Source organism: Marmota flaviventris, chromosome 1 (genome assembly GCF_047511675.1).
Source record: "Marmota flaviventris isolate mMarFla1 chromosome 1, mMarFla1.hap1, whole genome shotgun sequence".
Taxonomy (NCBI): Eukaryota; Metazoa; Chordata; class Mammalia; order Rodentia; family Sciuridae; genus Marmota; species Marmota flaviventris.
Genome location: NC_092498.1, coordinates 61857019 through 61876013, shown reverse-complemented (window position 1 = coordinate 61876013; position 18995 = coordinate 61857019). Strand labels below are relative to the sequence as shown.

The 18995-nt window shown below is 38.8% G+C and overlaps 1 protein-coding gene and 1 long non-coding RNA gene across 3 annotated transcripts in view; one reads left to right on the top strand and one right to left on the bottom strand.

The window, feature by feature from the left end:
* Positions 1–562: 562 nt before the first annotated feature.
* LOC114085271 (uncharacterized) lies at positions 563–6333 on the bottom strand. Its single transcript, XR_011707748.1, has 2 exons — positions 6258–6333; positions 563–5354 (listed from the first exon to the last, which is right to left on the bottom strand). It is a non-coding gene; the product is annotated as an uncharacterized lncRNA (long non-coding RNA).
* The window catches only part of Magi2 (membrane associated guanylate kinase, WW and PDZ domain containing 2), a 1283934-nt gene continuing 1270835 nt past the window's right edge, over positions 5897–18995 (top strand). For both annotated transcript variants that reach the window (XM_027926401.3, XM_027926400.2), the window contains exon 1: positions 5897–6429. In XM_027926401.3, the coding sequence (XP_027782202.2) occupies positions 6129–6429 (301 nt within the window). In that variant the 5' untranslated portion in view covers positions 5897–6128. The remainder of the gene's footprint in view (positions 6430–18995) is intronic.

Below are 18995 nucleotides of genomic sequence, written 5' to 3'. Positions count from 1 at the left end.
TGTTACAGAACAAAGGGAAATTAAAGTTGCAGATAGAGCTAAGGTGGCTAAGCAGCTGATTTCAGAATAGAGATATCATGTTGGATTATTTGGTGGGGCCGATTTAATCACAAGAGTCCCCAAAATTAGAAGAGGCCATCAGAAGTGTCTGAAATACAGTGACAGGGAGGTGAGAAGAACCTGAGTGGCCATTGCTGTTTTTTTGTTTTGTTTTGTTTTTTGTTGTTGTTTTGGTACTTGGGATTTAACTTAGGGGCACTCATCCACTGAGCCACATCCCCACCCCCATTCTGTATCTTATTTAGAAACAGGGACTCAATGAGTTGCTTAGAGCCTCGCTTTTGATGAGGCTGGCTTTGAATTCGCTATCCTTCTGCCTCAGCCTCCCAAGCCACTGAGATTACAGGCGTGTGTCACAACACCTGGCCCCATTGCTGGTTTTGAAGATGGAGCAACTGGACCACAACTGAATAAATTTAGGCCATCTCTAGGAGCAAGAAATGCAAAGAACAGGAAGTTGCCGCAGCCTGGCTGGGCACAAAATCACGAGCCACTCACAGCCTTGTAGATTCAAACAGCAATTCTTTATTCCCGAACTCACACCGGCACTCTACAAACACATTCTGGGGAAAATCCACACTTCCACTGGGGTCTGGATCCCAAAATACTCTCTGAATACCGCAAGAACTCAACGGGAACTCAAGGAGCGGGTGGGCTTGAGGCAGCAGGATACGCCCCATTCCTAGCAGGAATCACCTTAAACCTGGAACCCCCCTAAACCCAGAACGCCCTAAATCCCGATCTGCCCTAAACCCTGATCCACCCTAACCCGGATCCGCCCTGGTCCTTGAGCAAGGTCACCTTTCATGCAAAGTCACTGCAAATGACCTGGGTCCACCATGGAGAGTCCTTCCTCTAAGCAACATGGAGTAGGCTGACAAAGAAATTGCGATGCGTCATTCCTACTTGGCAATGGCTCTCAGCAGGAAGTCTCCCCTGAAGCCACCAGAAGGAATGCAGATCCTCAATTAGCACCTTAATTTATTATCCACAGTTTGTGAGGTCAGAAGTCTAACATGGCGTGTTGAGACCCATCTTGGATTTTAAACAACTAATCTGTTACAGAAGCAGTAGCAAACTGATAGAAATATCCAATTCAACCTTGGCTTGAAGAGAGCCCTTGATTGAGAACCACACTGAACATTTACCACTGGGCAAAAATTTGGGACATGTCAGTACATCTCTGATAAGGATTTTTGGATGAGGTGCATCACATGTTGATCATACTGTCCACAGTCTTTCCTCCTCAAACATTTACAGATTTCTTAATATATGAACAACATTTTTACATCTGTTGATCAATCAATTGCTGAATTTTGTTTCCACATCTGTTCAGTTACTTTAAATGCACTTAGTATTAAGGAGTTTAAATGTAATATAACATTAGTAGTAAAAACTTTGAGTCACACAGGTTTCAAATCACAACTCTATCCTTTATTGGTAGTGTGACTTCAGGCAATTTAAAATAACCAAACCTCGGTTTCCTCATCTGTAAAAACGAAAGGCAATGGCTCACATTAGGGACCCCAGAATCATGCCCTGAGATGAGGATTGTATACACATGATTTATTTAGAAAGTCCTTTCATGAAAACCCATAAGATATCAGAGTAGGCAAGCTAGGGTAAGAGGTGATTTCATGCAAAATCCTAGCTCCAACATGATTCTGTGGGGGAAATTAAGGTATAAATGGACCTCAGATTTTCTTGCCAGTATAGGAAGAGGGCCAGGCTACATAATGAGGTCCATTCTGGGGGAGAAGTTAACTTCCAACTGGTTCTTTCTAACTCTGCACCTTAGGCAAACTGAGACTAGTAACTTTGGGAAGTCTTCCAAAGAGAGTGTCAGGGCAAGCTGTTGGAAAAAAAAAAAAAAAAAACAGAAGTAAGGGGAAAGGACACTCAGATTCAAAGGGATCCTAGGACATCAGGGTGGAGCCTGACTGTGTCTGTCACAAGGATCGACATCATAGAACTCTTCTAAGAATGGAACACACTCAGGCTTCTCTTCATTTATCTTTTAAAATTTCATTTTTTTTGGGGGGGGGATAGAATGAATATCTAGCATAATTTTTTTCTTATACAAGTCTAAATGATGAAATAATTCATATATATATCTCCAAAAAAGGTCAAAGAAGACAAAGGAGAAATAAAGCAAACCTGAAGGATGCCAGAATATAAATGAACTACATTATTCTGAACCTAGCATTTCAAAATTGCTGTGATTTCAGCCATATTTTTTTTACAGCTGGAAATTTGAAATTATTTGAGACTCACAGCTTGTTTTCATCTTTGAAAAGGTAGTAAATACAAACAAAAATATTCATCTGATGGCAATAAATTTGACAAGAAATTCTATCAACCCCTTCCCCAGTAAATTCCCAATTTTTATAGAAAATATCCTCATTTTCTGGCTACCCTATTTCCTATACTGATAATTAATACCTTCAATTCTGATAGCTTTCAAGTTCACATTTTACATGATACTTAACCCTGTCATATATATATATATATTACCACCTCATTTTTTTTTCAGATTAAGGAATAATCTATGAGATGTCACATAAGTTTCTCTAAATAAAGACAGTATCAATTTATGACTCCCAAGATTAAACTCTGTTCAGGGTTCCTCTTACACCATGTATCATAACTGAAAGAGAACAAAATTAATATGAAGAGTTATTAAGTAACAAAAGGGATGGAATACTAAAAAAATAGAGACCACTAAAGAATGCAGCGATAGCAGATACAGGGAGCAGTCACTGCCTCTAGAACTGCAGGGGAGTAATCAGGAGGCTAATATCATGGAAGAACTCCCCCGGTCTTCACCCACCATTCTACAAGGCTGAGAGTCAGACCCTATTGGAAAAAACATATGCCATGGCTCATGGGATGGCCGTGAAATTTGTTCAGGTGTTGCTCACTGGGCTGGCAGTAATCACCAGCTTCATTGCTGGTAAAACTTGCTAGGAGGCCACCTACTGACATGTCAGTGAGACTGACAGGGAAGCCACAGACTGGAGAATTACCCAAATTTACTGGAGAGTGAGTAACAACGATCTCTTGGACACACTGGCCTAAAAGCCACTGAGTGACCAAGAGCCCCTCCTTTTTGTCTGTGCCAATCTAGCGCCTTCTGCTGACAAAGCCTAATATTGTGCAATATGACAGCAAATATTACAGATTTTAGCTCCAATATAACAATTCAGGACAAACAAGAATAGACTTGGAGCGAAGGAACACTAAATTAACTGGCATGCACTTCCATGACTCCACTGGGTTCTGAAGGATGAGCATGTTCTTGCATCAAATTCCTGCGCCATTAGTTTTATATTTTTCCTAACTGTCCCTAAAAGATGGAATAGAACCAAGCTTTGGAGGCACTATGTACTCATAGCTGGTATGATGCATGGTAAGTTCATGGGAGAGAGTTCAACACAGTGACTGAGACAAAGTCTGCAGCAAACAAACAAACACTCAACTCTGAATGGATGCTTGCTTCAACACTGACTAGATCTGTAGCCTTGCAAAAGTACATCCCTGTGTACCTCAGTTTCCTTACATGTAAAAAGGGATGAAAACAATGTCCATGTTATTAAGGTATTAGGAGAAATACATAGTATAAAGCCTACAGAAGAATATCTGATATATTTTTAGAACTTAATAAGTATTTGTCTACCCATACATGGTAACCCGTAATTGGTGTTAAACCAATACATATTTTGTTCTCACTTTCAGTTTCCACTTAGGATAGTGCCTCATCCTGCTAAAACCTAACTTCCTTTGGTGAGACTGGGCTTTGCTACAAAATCTTGCCTGTTTCTGAGCACTACCTGCAGCTCTGGTTTCACACCCAGGCACTGGCCCTGGATCACGGAGTAATCCTCACCAGCCACAGCTGACTCTTTGGAGATCTGGTTTCTTACATGAAAAAAAGACACAAAGCTAAACAAACCTTCTTTAAGTTCTTCTTCAGTTCTGACCTAGTTTGATCTTTTTCTCCCCCCAAACAGTGAGGGAGGGAAAGAGGAAGGAAATTACCATTTTGAACGCCTACCCACCTGTGCCAGGCAAGAGTTCTGCCTGCTTTTCCTAACTTAGTCTTCACCACAGCCCTCTCAGATTAGTAGTATTAATCCCATTTAACAAAGAAGGAAACTGAGTCTCAGCTGAGTTTCCTTGATACTATGCTCCTGGCTCCTCCTAAGTAGCAGAGGCTGGCTTCAATCCCCCTCTGTTTGGGTCCTCGAAGCATTTTTAACTGTACTGCTTGCCTCCCACATTCCCTTCATCTCAGACATCAAGAATCCTAACTGCTCAATGCTTTTTGTTCACTGATTTAAAAAGATGAGTGGGTGTTAGACTTTTTTTTTTTTGTCTGAAACATATCATTTGAAAGTTAAGCAAATGAAATTCATTTATCAGTTACAGAAAAATTTTAAAAATCACTCTTAATGTCCTACAACACTCGTTGTAGGGCATTAAGAGTGAAAATTAGCAGCCCTTCTGCTTTCTTGAGCCCTGTCCTCACCTTTCCTCCTGGTTGAAAACTTGGTGAAAGGAAATGAGACAGTTGGGGGTTAGAGAGTTAAATTCCAGTCCAGATCAAAACCTTCTTTCTTTTCACTGTAGCAGGAGGTTGTCTAGATGATATTAAGGTTTCTTCCTTAGGTACAAGTCTGACTGGCGTCTCTTTTGGGCAGGGCGTGCCCTGCCTTCCCTGGGCCTCTGGTCTGGGATTAAGCTGTCCATTTCTCTGAGGAGGTTGCTCTCTGCAACAGTCTCCTCTCCAACTTCACCCCTGTAGCCCTCTTCTTCCCGCTCCTCCTACTGAAAAAAGTGAAACCCCTTACTCAGATCCCTACAATCGCCTGTCACGAGACAACCCCCGCCCTCTGCTAAGTTTCAGTCCGGGCTCGGAGTCCAAGATTCTGCTTCACCTTCTCCCCGCAATCACAGCAACCAGACTTCAGTTCTCTAACTTTCCTTTCTCAGAGGGGGACTTCTGAGAACTTTGCAAAGAGTTAAGCAACTGCAAAAGTGAAGCGATGCAGCCTCTCTCAACAGTGACTTCCTCCCCACCGCAGACCTCCAGGCTCTCAGGCCTTCTGCAGTTCCTCGCCAGGTCTCTGCACCCCAGTTTTCTCACGGTAGGATCCGGCTCCAAGAGGCATCAGACACTCGGTTCGCCAGCTGTTGAGGTCCCTCTATTTCTGTTCCATCCGAGCTCGGGTCAGACGAAGTCTGGGCGTCCTCTTCGCGCTGCAGCCTAGCGCACCGCTGGGACACTACAGGGGCTGAAGAAAGGTCCGCAATGGGCTAGCGGCCCTTGCTGCCGGCCTCCCCCACGCCGGGCCTCGTCTCCCCTCCTTCCCCACTCCCGCCTCCTCCCGTAGGCTGCCAGGCGGACCCAGCCTGCCTCTCTCTCTGCCTTCACTACCGGGTCAAGCTGAGGAGGGAGGGATACAGCGGCGAAGCCCTCCCTGGCTCTCCACCCGGTGCGCGCGCGCCCCTCCTCCCTCTCCTGCTTATTCCCTCCTCCTTTGCCTCCTCCCCTCTGCCAGTACAGTACAACTAGTACACACACACACACACACACACACACACACACTCCCTGACGCTGCCACTGCAGCTGCCATGGATATCAGCTAACAACACACACCCAGGCGCGCGCGCGCGCTCCCACTCGCACCACGCAGGAGTGGCCCCCGGCATCCCTACCCTCTCTCCCCACCCCCACCCCACCCGCTCGCTACTGCTCCTCTGGCTCTGCCGCCGCCGCCGCCGCCACCACAGCTTCCTCTGCTGCGGGGCCACAGCCTTGAGTGTCATTCAAGGGACAGCACAACCTCACCCAAGCTCTTCTACCTCTGCCCAGCCGTCCCTCTCATCCTCCCCCTTCCTCGTCCACACTTCATCCAAAGAAGAGGGAAAGCACCGAACAGAGGGGGGAGGAAGGCAAAGTCTGCTCTTCTCACCCCTTTGCCCCCTTGCTCCTCCATCCTCGTTCTCTCAATACCAACACCCTCCCCAAAGGAACCCCAGGAACTGAGGAGACTCACCCCACTGCCATGTCCAAAAGCTTGAAAAAGAAAAGCCACTGGACTAGCAAAGTCCATGAGAGTGTCATTGGCAGGAACCCGGAGGGGCAGCTGGGCTTTGAATTGAAGGGGGGCGCCGAGAATGGACAGTTCCCCTACCTGGGAGAGGTGAAGCCCGGCAAGGTGGCCTATGAAAGCGGCAGCAAGTTGGTGTCGGAGGAGCTGCTGTTGGAGGTGAATGAGACCCCCGTGGCGGGGCTCACCATCAGGGACGTGCTGGCTGTGATCAAACACTGCAAGGACCCCCTCCGGCTCAAATGTGTCAAGCAAGGTGAGCGCAGCGGATGGCTGGGTCCTTTGCCAGGCAGAGGGACGGCTTGCGGAGCGGGGCAATGCAAGGGTGGGCGCGCGTGTGGAAGGGGGTGTGTTGCGCGATGGTGGGGTGGGGTCGAGAGAGGACCTGAGGTGCAAGTGAACTGTGCCGGGTATCCGACTTGGGGGGCCGAGGGGAGGGGAGGAGCAGGTTGCGGTGTGGCGTGCAACTTTGTTTGCGTAGTTAGACCCTCCCCTTTGGAAGGTATTCGGCCTTGTCTGACCTCCTCAGAGCTCCCGGGGCAAATTGAATGTGCGTCAGTGGCATCGCCCGCAGTGGACGAAGAGCTTTGGGGGAAGGAAGGAAGGAAGGAAAGAAAGAAGGAGGGATGGAGAAGGAAGGGAAAGAAAGGAGGAAGGAGCAACTCCAGGGTGCAGCGGCATAACCAGTGGGGCTGGGAGGAGCAGAGGGTGGGAGACCAGTGGAGAATTGCGTCCAGTTTTTCGAGAACTGGACTGGAGATGCCTGGGTCCCCAGTTGTTCCCTAGATATCCCTGAACCACTAACTGGCGAGGAAGAGAAGGAATAAATTGCTTTGGGAGCTTTGATGGGTCTTCTGTAACTTTTTCCCTGCTTCACTCCCCTGTCCCCCTCCCCCGCCCACGGTGGTGTCATGTGGGCATCGCGCGTCACGTGCGGACTGACTAACCCCGGCGCTCACCCCTAGCCAGCAGTCGGGAGGAGGCTCCGGAAGGAGGCGCGGCGCTAGCTGCGCGTTCTACTTTTGGGGGGTCGAGAGCGGAGGATGGTTCCCGGAGTATACTTTACTCAGGGGGTGTCCTCACGGAATGGAAGTCCTCCTGTGGTTGGGCTCTCCTCTGGCTGAGGAATTGGAGGGGCGTGTTTCTGGGGAGGAGTTGGATGGGAATACCAGCTGGTTACAGCTCAGACTCCCTCAGCTCCAACCTGACTTTGATGAGCCACAGTGCAAGGCTGTGACGTGGACTTAAGGAGATGAATGTTTCAGAACTCTCCCGCTAACTCCGTCTTTGCTTAACAGAAAATTGTCCCAAAAGAGAAGAGAATGAGATAAAATATGAGTTTATTAGAGGACAACTTTAACAAGTGCAAACCAGTGTATCTGTTTTTTACACGTGATTACATACATATCATTTTATGGCTTCATGCACATTTCATGTGCCACATGTATGTATGTATGCTGCACATGAATGTCAATCTAAGGTTTGTTGTCAATGTTAAATCGTCCTGCCTCAAAGATGGGGTTGAGCATATCATTGTCTCTACTTTGAATAACCACTTAATCCTATTGCATGATCAACTATCAAAAAGCCGCCTTAGGGACAGCACTTTAAATTTTCTGATTGCTCTAAAATTTTGTCTAAAACAGTTATCTAAAAGTTAGCAAGAGAAAAAAGAAGTTTTAAATGTAAATTGTCATACAAAAATGTTTTCATTGGAATTTTAGTATTAATAGTTGATGACTTTGTACAGTCTTATGCAACTTGTAAGACACAAAAGTACATTAGTATGACACTGAAGAATATGAATTAGGTAATACAGTATGTTGGTGTTTTTCAATATGACACACCCAAGACAAATACTGAGACTTGTGTTAGCATATTCTATGTCATGCTACTACCTAATAGCAATAGATATAAATGTTAAGTTCTGACTTACAGTACAAAAATGTACTGCATAACTAAGTCATGTTTTTCTTGACCATGGGCTTGGTATTAGTAATGAAAAGTGGTTGCAAAATTTAACACATTCATAAATTGAACTAATAGTGTCCTATGAAGGGATCAATTGCCCAATTGTGGTTTGCAATGGTGAATGCATCTTAAATGTTGTAGTATTTTATTCTGTGTACTATATATTTATATCGTTTTTGGCAAATTTTAATACTAGCAACCAATAATGTGTCCAAAAGAGAAAGAAAGGGAAATTATTGAGTGTTGAGTACTGAGTATTTCATTTCCATAAAAATTCAATGGAAACACTTTGAAAAAGTGAGGGCATAAAAGTTGTCATTAAATATTGAAAAGCTATCAAGTACAAAAAGGAATTGTGACTATCCCGTGACAGTCCACAAGACAAGACTAAGATGAATATATGGACAAATTTTAAAGGCTGAAGCATCTTTATCTTTATTTAAACAACAAGCTTTCTAACACAGCTTTCCAAAAGTCTCTGAGCAATATTACAAATTGAGCTTCCCTTGATTGTGGGTGTTCATGAAGAAGCTAAAATGATTATTTTCCCTGGATTCCTTTGTAAGACAGAGAATTGAACTAGGTGTCATTTGTATCCTGCTGTTATAATACAGCCTCTGATCACTAAACTTTGGTATTATATTTTATTTGGAGGATAGTTGCTTTTAGAATTCAGGGAATATCTGTACAGGAAGTTATATATCTAAGTTAATATCACTTTGCATCATATATTTGCCCTCAGTTCTAGGCATCACAGCTTCATTGATGATAGAATTTTTTACCCTTGTTTAAAGAACCCCTATGGGTACCTGATTCATCTCCTGAATCACTGCTGACTGAAAGAAAAGGAATTGCTTCTGTTACCATTTGTGGAACATATAATCTTTAATATACTCTTTTAAGTAGAGTAACTCATATATAAAATTCTCTTGTTGAAATCATTCTTTTATTTGTCAAATAATGTTTATTTTATTTATCACTGTAAACAAAGTAAAAATTTCAGAACCATAAATGTAGTGTTATTTCTTGGGTTTTAGTACAGATCTCATTTTTTGGAAAATCATGTAGAAACTCTTGGCTCAGTAGTTATATTTCTGTAGAGCCAAAAATCTAGCATAGCTGAAAGCTTAAGCATGGTTTGTTAGCAGTTGTATTTTTAAATATTAATGAGATGATTTTTGAATATTCATTCAGATATTGAGCATCATACAAAAACTACATGAATAATTATTGCTAAACTAAGGCAGATTTTATAAAGAAAATGAAAGTATGAATAACAAGTATATTGATAAAATATATACCAGATAAAAATCACACTATTTTATCAAATTTTATGTATTAATTTGACTAATTTTACATTATAGTCATAATAATTTTAGATGATTTTAATTTTAAAAGACGATGAGCTACTAGGACTTTATGTCATACTAAACAAGATAGATGTCATTTTTCTTTACTATTTAAATGCTTTCAAACCCATTTTTAAAAAAAGTTTTAATTAAATTAAGGGGTTTCCTTTATAGTTTAAGCCATCTCCTTTTAAGCCACACATTATTGAGCCATATATGAAAAATAACATTTATTGTCACACACAATTATTTTTTATGAATTATGGCTTTTTCATTTATGACAATAAACTTTCCTCCTCAAAGTATTTACTTCTAAATTAGCATTTCTGTTTTATGATCTCATTCATGTATCAGACCAAGTCAAAGAAAGTTCCTTGGGTGATTTTGAGCTCTATATTGGAATGCTAAGGGTTATTCTTTTACCTTTTCTTTTGTTTATCACTGAAGTTCATAGCTGACCATCGCATAGACCCTGTGTTCTACATTCCTAGCACTATATGGCTGCTAATGCATCCAGGCCCACAGAGCCTGGATTTATTTCCCATTAGATATCTCACAATGGAAAATAAAGGGCAAAAACGTTTTCTGATTCATCCTATGTGGAAGATAGGCCAAATAAGGCCTTTGAAATTCAGTGCTAGAGAGAAGATCTCCATTGCTTTCCCTGCTATTGCTGCTTTCAAAGACATCTTCAAAGGGAAGTAGATCCACATTTATTAAGAGTCATGCTTTCTTCTTGACTGACTTTAGGCTAATATCGTAAAGTTAAACCTCTATGCTTCCTTTAATTTGGAAAGTTAAAAATGAACTATGTCAAATTTTCTGCCAATAAAAATTGACTTTCCTTCATAGAATGTAAACTATATTGCTTTTATAATACAAAAATAATAATAAATAATAGAAATGTTTAAACATTTTGATCAGTTAATTATTTTAGAAATAAAATATCTTTAATGTTTTGGAAACAAGGTCAATGAGACGATTCTGTTTGAACATAATTTATGAGAGACTGCCACTATAGTTTCCTGTATAATTTAAATGGTATGACCTTGAATGTGAAATATAACCATTTGTGTGTTATGCTTTTATTTTGAATGAGAGTCTCTTTGTGACATCCCTGCTGAAGAATTTAAGTGCTACCATCTCTTTTCTTAACATTTACAAAGTGTCATCTTTTGGCACATTTGTTATGCTCACTTTCCCTTTTAGTTGCTTGAAACTCACACATCTACTTTCATAATGAGAAAAAAGTTTGCACATCTGACATCTCTGATTGCTTGCAGTTTAAACAATGGCTTTCAAATGCATAGCAGGCCCTGGCAGAATCATTTCCCCCAGGAGGTGGTAGAGAGTAGTGGTAAAATGGGTACTCTCCTGTGTGGACTATCTTGCTTTGAATCCCGAATAAGCTAGTTTATACAACCTATATAAGCAAGTGCCCTAACCTGGTATAGTACCTTAAGAAGATTAGACAAATTTTAAAACATGTAGTGCCTGGAGGGCAATGTGTTTTATGAATTATAGCAAATGTTATTTCTAAACATATTGGTCATTTTGAGCTAGTAACATTATAAAATATTTTAAACTTTTCAAGACATTTTACTCTTAAGATTTACTGAAGAAATAAAATGATTAATTAATAGCATGACTAATTTGCAAGTTGTATACTTGAGGCTTTTCTTTGAAAAGTATTCCTTTGGAGAGTACTGTCTTTTCACCTTTTAAAAATAACTCCCAATGATACCGCCTTTATGTGTAAAGGTATGCTATTTGGTATTTATTTTAGACTTTAGACAGTTTATTTTCACCCAGCAAGTTATTCCTTGCTGAATTCCCCAAATTCAGCAAGAAGTATACTTTGCATTTGTGGGAATGAGGATAGCTCAATATAAATAATTGTCTATATTAACATTCTTTGTGATATGCCATGAAGAACCAACAATATCTTCACTGCTAACACCCTAATGAGTTTAGCATTTTAATTGAACTTATCCTATCTCAGAATTAAAAGAAACACTCATCTTGAAGATCCAATGTCAAATATTGATTCTTAAAAATTTTTGTTAGCTACAGTCTGATTAAATATCATGTCAGGAAGCATGAAATAAGGTCTTACAACTTTCTTAGTATTGTAACTTCTTAAAGTTTTTTTTTTTTTTAATCCTACTCCAATCTCAGTTCTGTCTCTGTCTCTAGTAAGTACTTTCTGATTTTTTTCTTTAATAAAAGTAAAGTATGTTATAAAGAGAATTTTATAATAAATTCATAAGTAATGAATTCACATATATAATAAAAGACTTGCATAGAAATATGCATCTGCTGAATACCGTATTATTCCACATCATTGTAGATGATAAAAAGTGCTTTTACTGTTGCCTTTCAGTGATATTTTTATCAGCTCTTTCCAAAAGACTCCATTTAGATTAATATTTTTTTCAACTTTAAAAATTTGTGTTGGGTTTAGTATGTAGTGCTGGCCATTTTGGATAGTTGGGAAGAAACAGTAAAAGTTTTCTTTTTTGAGAATTGTATAAAATCTCAAGTGCATCCAATGGCTCTATTTCCAAAGCCCCAGAAGGCTAATGAGTGGATACTCTCAACGAATGACAAGATTTTTTTCAGCAGTCGAAATGACTATATGTCTTGCTCTACCTGTGAAAATATTTTCTGCATATATTTGTTTTGTGAAGTCATGTGAGGTTTTGTCATTTTTAGTTATTTTGATTTTCTTAAAAAAATCTATCAAAACCATAGCAGTTGGGGCTGGGGTTGTGACTCAGTGGCAGAGTGCCTGCCTAGCATGTGTGAGGCACTGAGTTCCATCCTCAGCACCACATTAAAAAAAGTAATAATAAATAACAATTATTGTGTCCAACTACAAATTAAAAAAATGCATCAAGTCCAAGATTAACCAAGCACAGATATGTGATATTGTGGGATAGAAGAAAAAAATAAACCCTTATAGGTTTAAGTGAAAGCTATTTTGTCTACATTGATTTTTCTAATAATAAAATTAGTGGGAAATTTTTTATGAACTTTTTTAACTGCCTTGAATGAAATATGTGTATGAAATCAGAAAAAATTTTAAAAATAAACATGGATTTTATTAAGTGACTATGAAATGAAGTAGCAAGAAGCAGAATTATATAATTAAAATAAATGCATATTTTAAATATATTTTCCCCATTACATTGTATTTGAAGAGGTTTTTTAAAACATAAGTTTACCAAATGCTATATTGAATTATTTATGTTGCCATAGATCATAGGTAGCATAAAAAATTTTTAAACTTTATATTGTTACTTAATAGATTGAAGAGAATGTTAAGGTAAAAATATTAAAAGGAAATTTATATATATATATATATATATATATATATATATATATATATATATATATATATATATATAACATTTTTTCTTTTTTGCATATAAGCAATGTTGCTTATCCAAATATTTTTTTTGTTGCTGTGCATAGGAAGGTGCTTATGTAGCTGAATTCATGTATGAATAAAAGCATAAAAAGTGCTGTGGCAATCCGCCCTTTAATCTAGCATCATAATCTCAGTTTGTCAAGAGCTGATTAGCTGGATTTCAAGCACAAGTGAGTTGCAGAGATATAAAATGTCCAATGTTGCATCTGTGAAGCTTTCTAATCTGCAAACCCTAGGTGGGTTTCTTTGTAGTTCTTTGTAAGGATATTAAAGCACCTTCACTACACAGAGTTTCTTCAAAAACTAGACAGCATGTATTAAGGCTTAAATAGTTACTAATACCTCCCAAACATCTTGGCATATTTCCCAAAACACCCTGAATATGGATAACTGTAATCTTGCCTTTCTTGTAAGTCAGGTACTTAGGGGGTTGCCATCATTTTGGTATTAGCAATCAGAAATGAGGTCTAAATAAACAAAAGGAAGTTGATCTCCCCTTTGGAAGAGCAGTTGAAATACTGAAACACTTTTACTTAGAGTTGCTTCTGAAACATTTTTTCTATGCCTGGACCTCCTTTTCCTATGCTTTCTTTCTCTTCAGTTCAGAGCATGAGTTGCCCCAGTAAACAATTAATTTGTTGTGCTTCTTTCCATGCATGGATACACATGCTCATGTGTGTGCACACAGACACACATGCACACACACACACACACACACAGACATGTCACATATTTTTTCAGACACTAGGCTTTAATGCCAGTTTTTAAACAAATAGTACTAGAGAAGCACTTGTGCAGGTGAAGATACAGTCTTATATTAAGGGACAATAGCTCCATAAAATCATTCCATGTTTGACAAATCTAGCAGCAAAGCTTACATACTGACCCCATCAGTTTTCAACTGTGAGTGATTTCTTTAACCCTGCTAAGCTCTGATAATGGGAGATCATAAAACATAATGATATCAAGTACCTAACTGGCTTCTCTATTTCATATGTATTGGTTGTTAAGAAGTGACAGATTTTGTTTATTTTTATTTGCATTGCTAAGTAGCTGGTGAGCTATATAATGCACAGGATAGTGTTCTAATGGTAATGTTACATGGCACATAACATATAACATAAGATAAAATATTTGCATAAATGTTTAAATTTTTTATTGGTTTAAATGTCGCAGAGTAAAATGTGAGGCCTGGCTGGGGATGTGGCTCAAGCGGTAGCGTGCTTGCCTGGCATGTGCAGGGCGCTGGGTTCGATCCTCAACACCACATAAAAATAAAATAAAGATGTTGTATCTGCCGAGAACTAAAAAATAAATATTGAAAAATTCTCTCTCTCTCTCTCTTAAAAAAATGTGAGGCCTGCATCCAATAATATGAACATATAGTATATTGCAATTCTAAAAGTGTAATTATTTAAAAATTGTGAAAGGCTGCCTAACTTGTGTTTATCTAAAATACACATGCCAGCATTTAGAAATTAAAAACTAAAAGGGAGCCCAGCAGTTCAGGAGGATGAAGCAAGAAGATCGTGACTTCAGCAATTTAGGCCCTAAGCAAATCAGTGAGATCCTGTCTCTAAATAAAATACAAAGAAGTGCTGAGGATATGGCTCAGTGGTAAATGCCCCTGAGTTCAATTCTTGTACCAATACATACATTAATAAATGGAAACTAAGTTTAGTTAGCAAAGATCCTAAGAGGTTTTGCCATGAAAGGAAGAATATAATAATTTGATTTATATTAGTGTTTTAAATTTAGAACCATTTCTTTATGTCAAATTAATTCATTGTTGAATAATTCTGCATGTGAATTTATAAAGAACATATATGCCATAAATCCAATATAATACAATATAAAATTAATGATCTCTTTGATAGCTCAAACATTATATTAAACTATGTCTATAAATCTATAAGATACCTTTTTACATTCTCAAGTCTCTTTTTTATTTCTCTTTTATTTTTCCACATTTTATTTATTTATTAACTGATATATAATTAAAAATTAAACATATTGATGGGATCCCAGGTGATGCTTCAATACATGCCCACATTGTGTAATGGTGAAATCAGATTAAACATGTCTATCTCCTCAATAATTTATCATTTCTTTATGGTAAAAACTTTCAATGTACTTTCTTCTAGCTTTTTGGAAAGTACAGTACCTCATTGTTACCTACAGTTCCCTTCCCATTCAATAGCATACTAGAACTCTTTACTTCTGTACAAGTTTTAATATCCAGTGACTTTACTTTTAAAATTAATTGAAAAGTCTTAGATACCTAATGTGAAAGCATTCTGATACCCTTTATGGTTGGGGAAATTGATTATTTCTTTTCATTTGAAATCTACTTTATTTTTTTCACTTGAGTTCTACATTATTTTCAATATTTTTTTCACAATGCTGTTTATTTTATTTTTAATTTAATTTTATTCCTTCTTCTTAGTTATACATGAAAGTATAATACATTTTGATAAAATTATACAATATATCTTATTCTAATTAGGGACCCCTATTCTTGTGGGTAGGCGTGATGATGGGGTTCACTTAGCTATTTTCATATATGTACATAGGAAAATTATGTTAGGTTTCTTCTATTGTATTTTCTGTCCCTCTCCCTTCATTTTGTTCCCCTTGTCTAATCTACTGAACTTCTCTTCTTTTACTTTTCCCCCTTTATTGTGGTTTAGCCTCCACAATATAAGTAAAGCACTCTATATCTGTGAAAACATTCTACCTTTATTTTTGTAAGATTGGCTTGTTTTATTTAGCATGATATGCTCCAGATCCATCCATTTACCAGTAAATGTCACAAAGTCATTCTTTATGGCTGAGTAATATTCCACTGAGTACATAGATCACAATTTCTTTATCCATTCATCTGTTGATGGGCATATAAGTTGGTTCCATAGCTTAGCTATTGTGAATTGTGCTGCTATAACCATGATGTGGCTGTGTCACTATAGTATGCTGATTTTAAATTCTTTGTGTAAATGCTGATGAGTGTGATAACTGTCAAATGGTGGTTCCATTCCTAGTTTTTTGAGGAATCTCTTTTAGCATTCACTAAGGAGTTGCTTTCTTCTATATTTTTGGCTAGAACTTGTAAAGCCACAAAGTTATCAAATGAACTATTGGTCATCAATTGTAGTGCATTTCTTCTTCCATTCCTCACTTCCTTCCTATCTAAATGTTGGTTTTATTCAAGAATTCTCATGCGGATATGTCGTATATTTCATAAAAGACTGATCTCAGCCCACAGGATGATTCTCAAGTAGCCTAACCAAGCAAAGTAATCCTATGTCTTTGCCAGTGAATGCCGCAGTCTGGCTGGGCATAAAAAAATCGAGCCGCCACACAGCCTTGTAGGTTCAAAACAGGAACTCCTTTATTCTCCGCACTCCCGTGAATGCCATGCAAGCAGCCTTCCCCTGCCACACACACACCACACCAACCGGAAATCCCTCCTCTGGAAAATCCTTCCTCCAGCACTTCCCCAACCAATGGGAACTCTCCGGGAATCCCCTAGAGAACTCCAAAGTAGCATGAGAACTCCAAAGTAGCAGGCCCAGGCAGATAGCAAGGGTATAATATGCAATTGAATACACAGCTTAACATAACCATTATCATCTCAATGGCTTGCTGGCATCACTTCTCAACCACTCTATTCTGGCAAAAATGCCATGCATCATTCCGACTCAGCATCATGGCTCTTAGCATTTCCCCCCTTCTGTTTAATTAAACACCAAGCATGTGGTTTAGGGACCCTGCCTGTTAGGCTGTCCAATACTACATATGGCCCTTACCTGTCATTGGATGAGCTGACCTCAAGGCGTCAGCCTCCTGTCTTAGGTTGGTACCACTGCAATTGGATCTTACCCATCACTGACTACAGGTCTAGCATACAGCCATACTTGTGGATAGGCCTGCGCACCTGTGTGTGGGGGGGTGAGGTTCTTTGCCTCACCTCTGTTGGCCCCCAAATTTGGCCTTGATGCCAGTGGGGGGGTGAGGTTCTTTGCCTCACCTCTGTTGGCCCCCAAATTTTAGACCATCCCTAGCAGAAGGGAGGAGGCTACAGAAATGCCATGACACTCAGCCAATTGATGGCTCCTTTGGAAAAATTGTACCACCAGTGACACCATCAGCAAAGATACTCCAGAACTACCACAATTCGCTGCACCAACAGATAGTTCACAATGCATACAAGTGATACATAGTCCAGGTAAGTTGTGCAAGCAGTTCAAAGCGGAGCAATCTATCAATATTTCCATTTCCTCCCAAAGTAAATTGACTCCTTGATTGAGCATTACTTGTTGAGTTATTATTCATTGATGCATCAGTTTATACAGTTTACTGTGATAGCTTTCGAAGAAGCTGTAGTTTGGTTTTATCTTTGTCTTCACTGGCACTGGGATGAAGATAGGAATTCTGGCAATAATGGCTAAAAAAAAATGTAACTTTCCAACAGGTACTAAGAAAACAATTTTCTGAACAATTGACATTATCCTGAACAGAATTATTAAATATAATGAAAAGGAAAGGTGAAAGTAAACAAACAGATCTATTAACCTCCTTATTTGTTCACATATTAAAACAATCCTCAACAGCTGTTTACCCAATTTAAATTAAACCATTTAAATCACGTAAATAATACAAATATTTGAATCCATTTTTTCATGAGCGCTCCCCAAATTTGTTTAGAAAATGGATTGTAACTTGTTTCTAAGTAATGAAAATTAAGGAGAACTCCCTCGAGGATTTTCTGAGAAATTTCTTAGTTCTTAAAATAAGGTTCAAGAAAGAGTTATTCACTTTTCTGTCTGTGAAAGTCATTTGTTGAACATGGAGGAGATGTGTGCAGCAACTGCAGCCATCTTGTGAGCAGGAAGAGAGCAAGCTAAAAAAGCATGGCAGAACAGAACAATAACAGGTGCTGGCCCTTTGATAAACTACTGAGACCCTGAACCTAGAACTGCCCTATCTCCAGACTTTCTGTCACTGAGATAAAAATAATATACAAGATATTTAAGATAATTAGATTTAGTTTTCAGTTACCTGCCGTCAAAATCATTCTAGTTTATATAACTATTATATGCAATAAAATAGATATTTCATTACAGTTTTATTGATGAAGATCTTTTAAAAACAGAAGTCTTTTGGAGAATGAATCAAAATGCAATTTCTTGTTTCATAAGCTCACCCAAACTCTAAGTATTTCTCCATTACTTCATTCAATTTTGTTTCTGTTTTAAGCACTAGGAAATTGTTATCATTCTAACAAAAATATGTAGAAATACAAATTCATTTTAACATTATCCAAAATAGAATATAATCAAGGAAGCAAGTCAGTTACAAAAATATGCCAACAATTCATGCCAAAACCAACCTGAAGTATTCTTTTGACTTCTGTAATATTTACAAATGTCTGTGTCTTTGATCCAGGAGTGTATGTAATTATGCACTGACACATTAAAACATTCCAAATCTATTTATTCGGGACTAGAATTCATTTACTAATTATGTAACATTTACTGGTAACCTTCTCTTTGGCAGGTACTAAGGAAGAGACTGGAGATATAAAGATGAATTAAACATTATTAAGATAGCATCTCTACCTGCAAGTACTTCAAAATGTGGTACTTCTTGTGGGACCTGAGTTATAGGTCATGAGGAGAAGATTCTTTCCAACTCATAAATATGCCCTCCATGAGGTTAGCAGAACAAAGTGAGAAAACAGCATGTCTTAGGGTAGAAATATGGACTAGGCCTTCTCAGTACTCTAGGTTATGGATGGCAATTCAGTCCATAACTTTTCTATCTACAATACTTTCATGTCATGCTGATGTTACAAATACCAGGCTAGATAGCAATGGGAGAAAGGGGCCTAAATCTTGTTCACACACCAAGGATTTCATATTGCCGTGTAATAGTTAAAAGTATGCAGCTTCAGAGACAAACAAGTTTGGAGTCCAGTCAGATCATTGCCCTATGCTAGATGGGAATAGAAAAAATTAATCTGTATCTCTCCACATTGGTTCCACCCTTTTAAAAAACAGATATAATTAT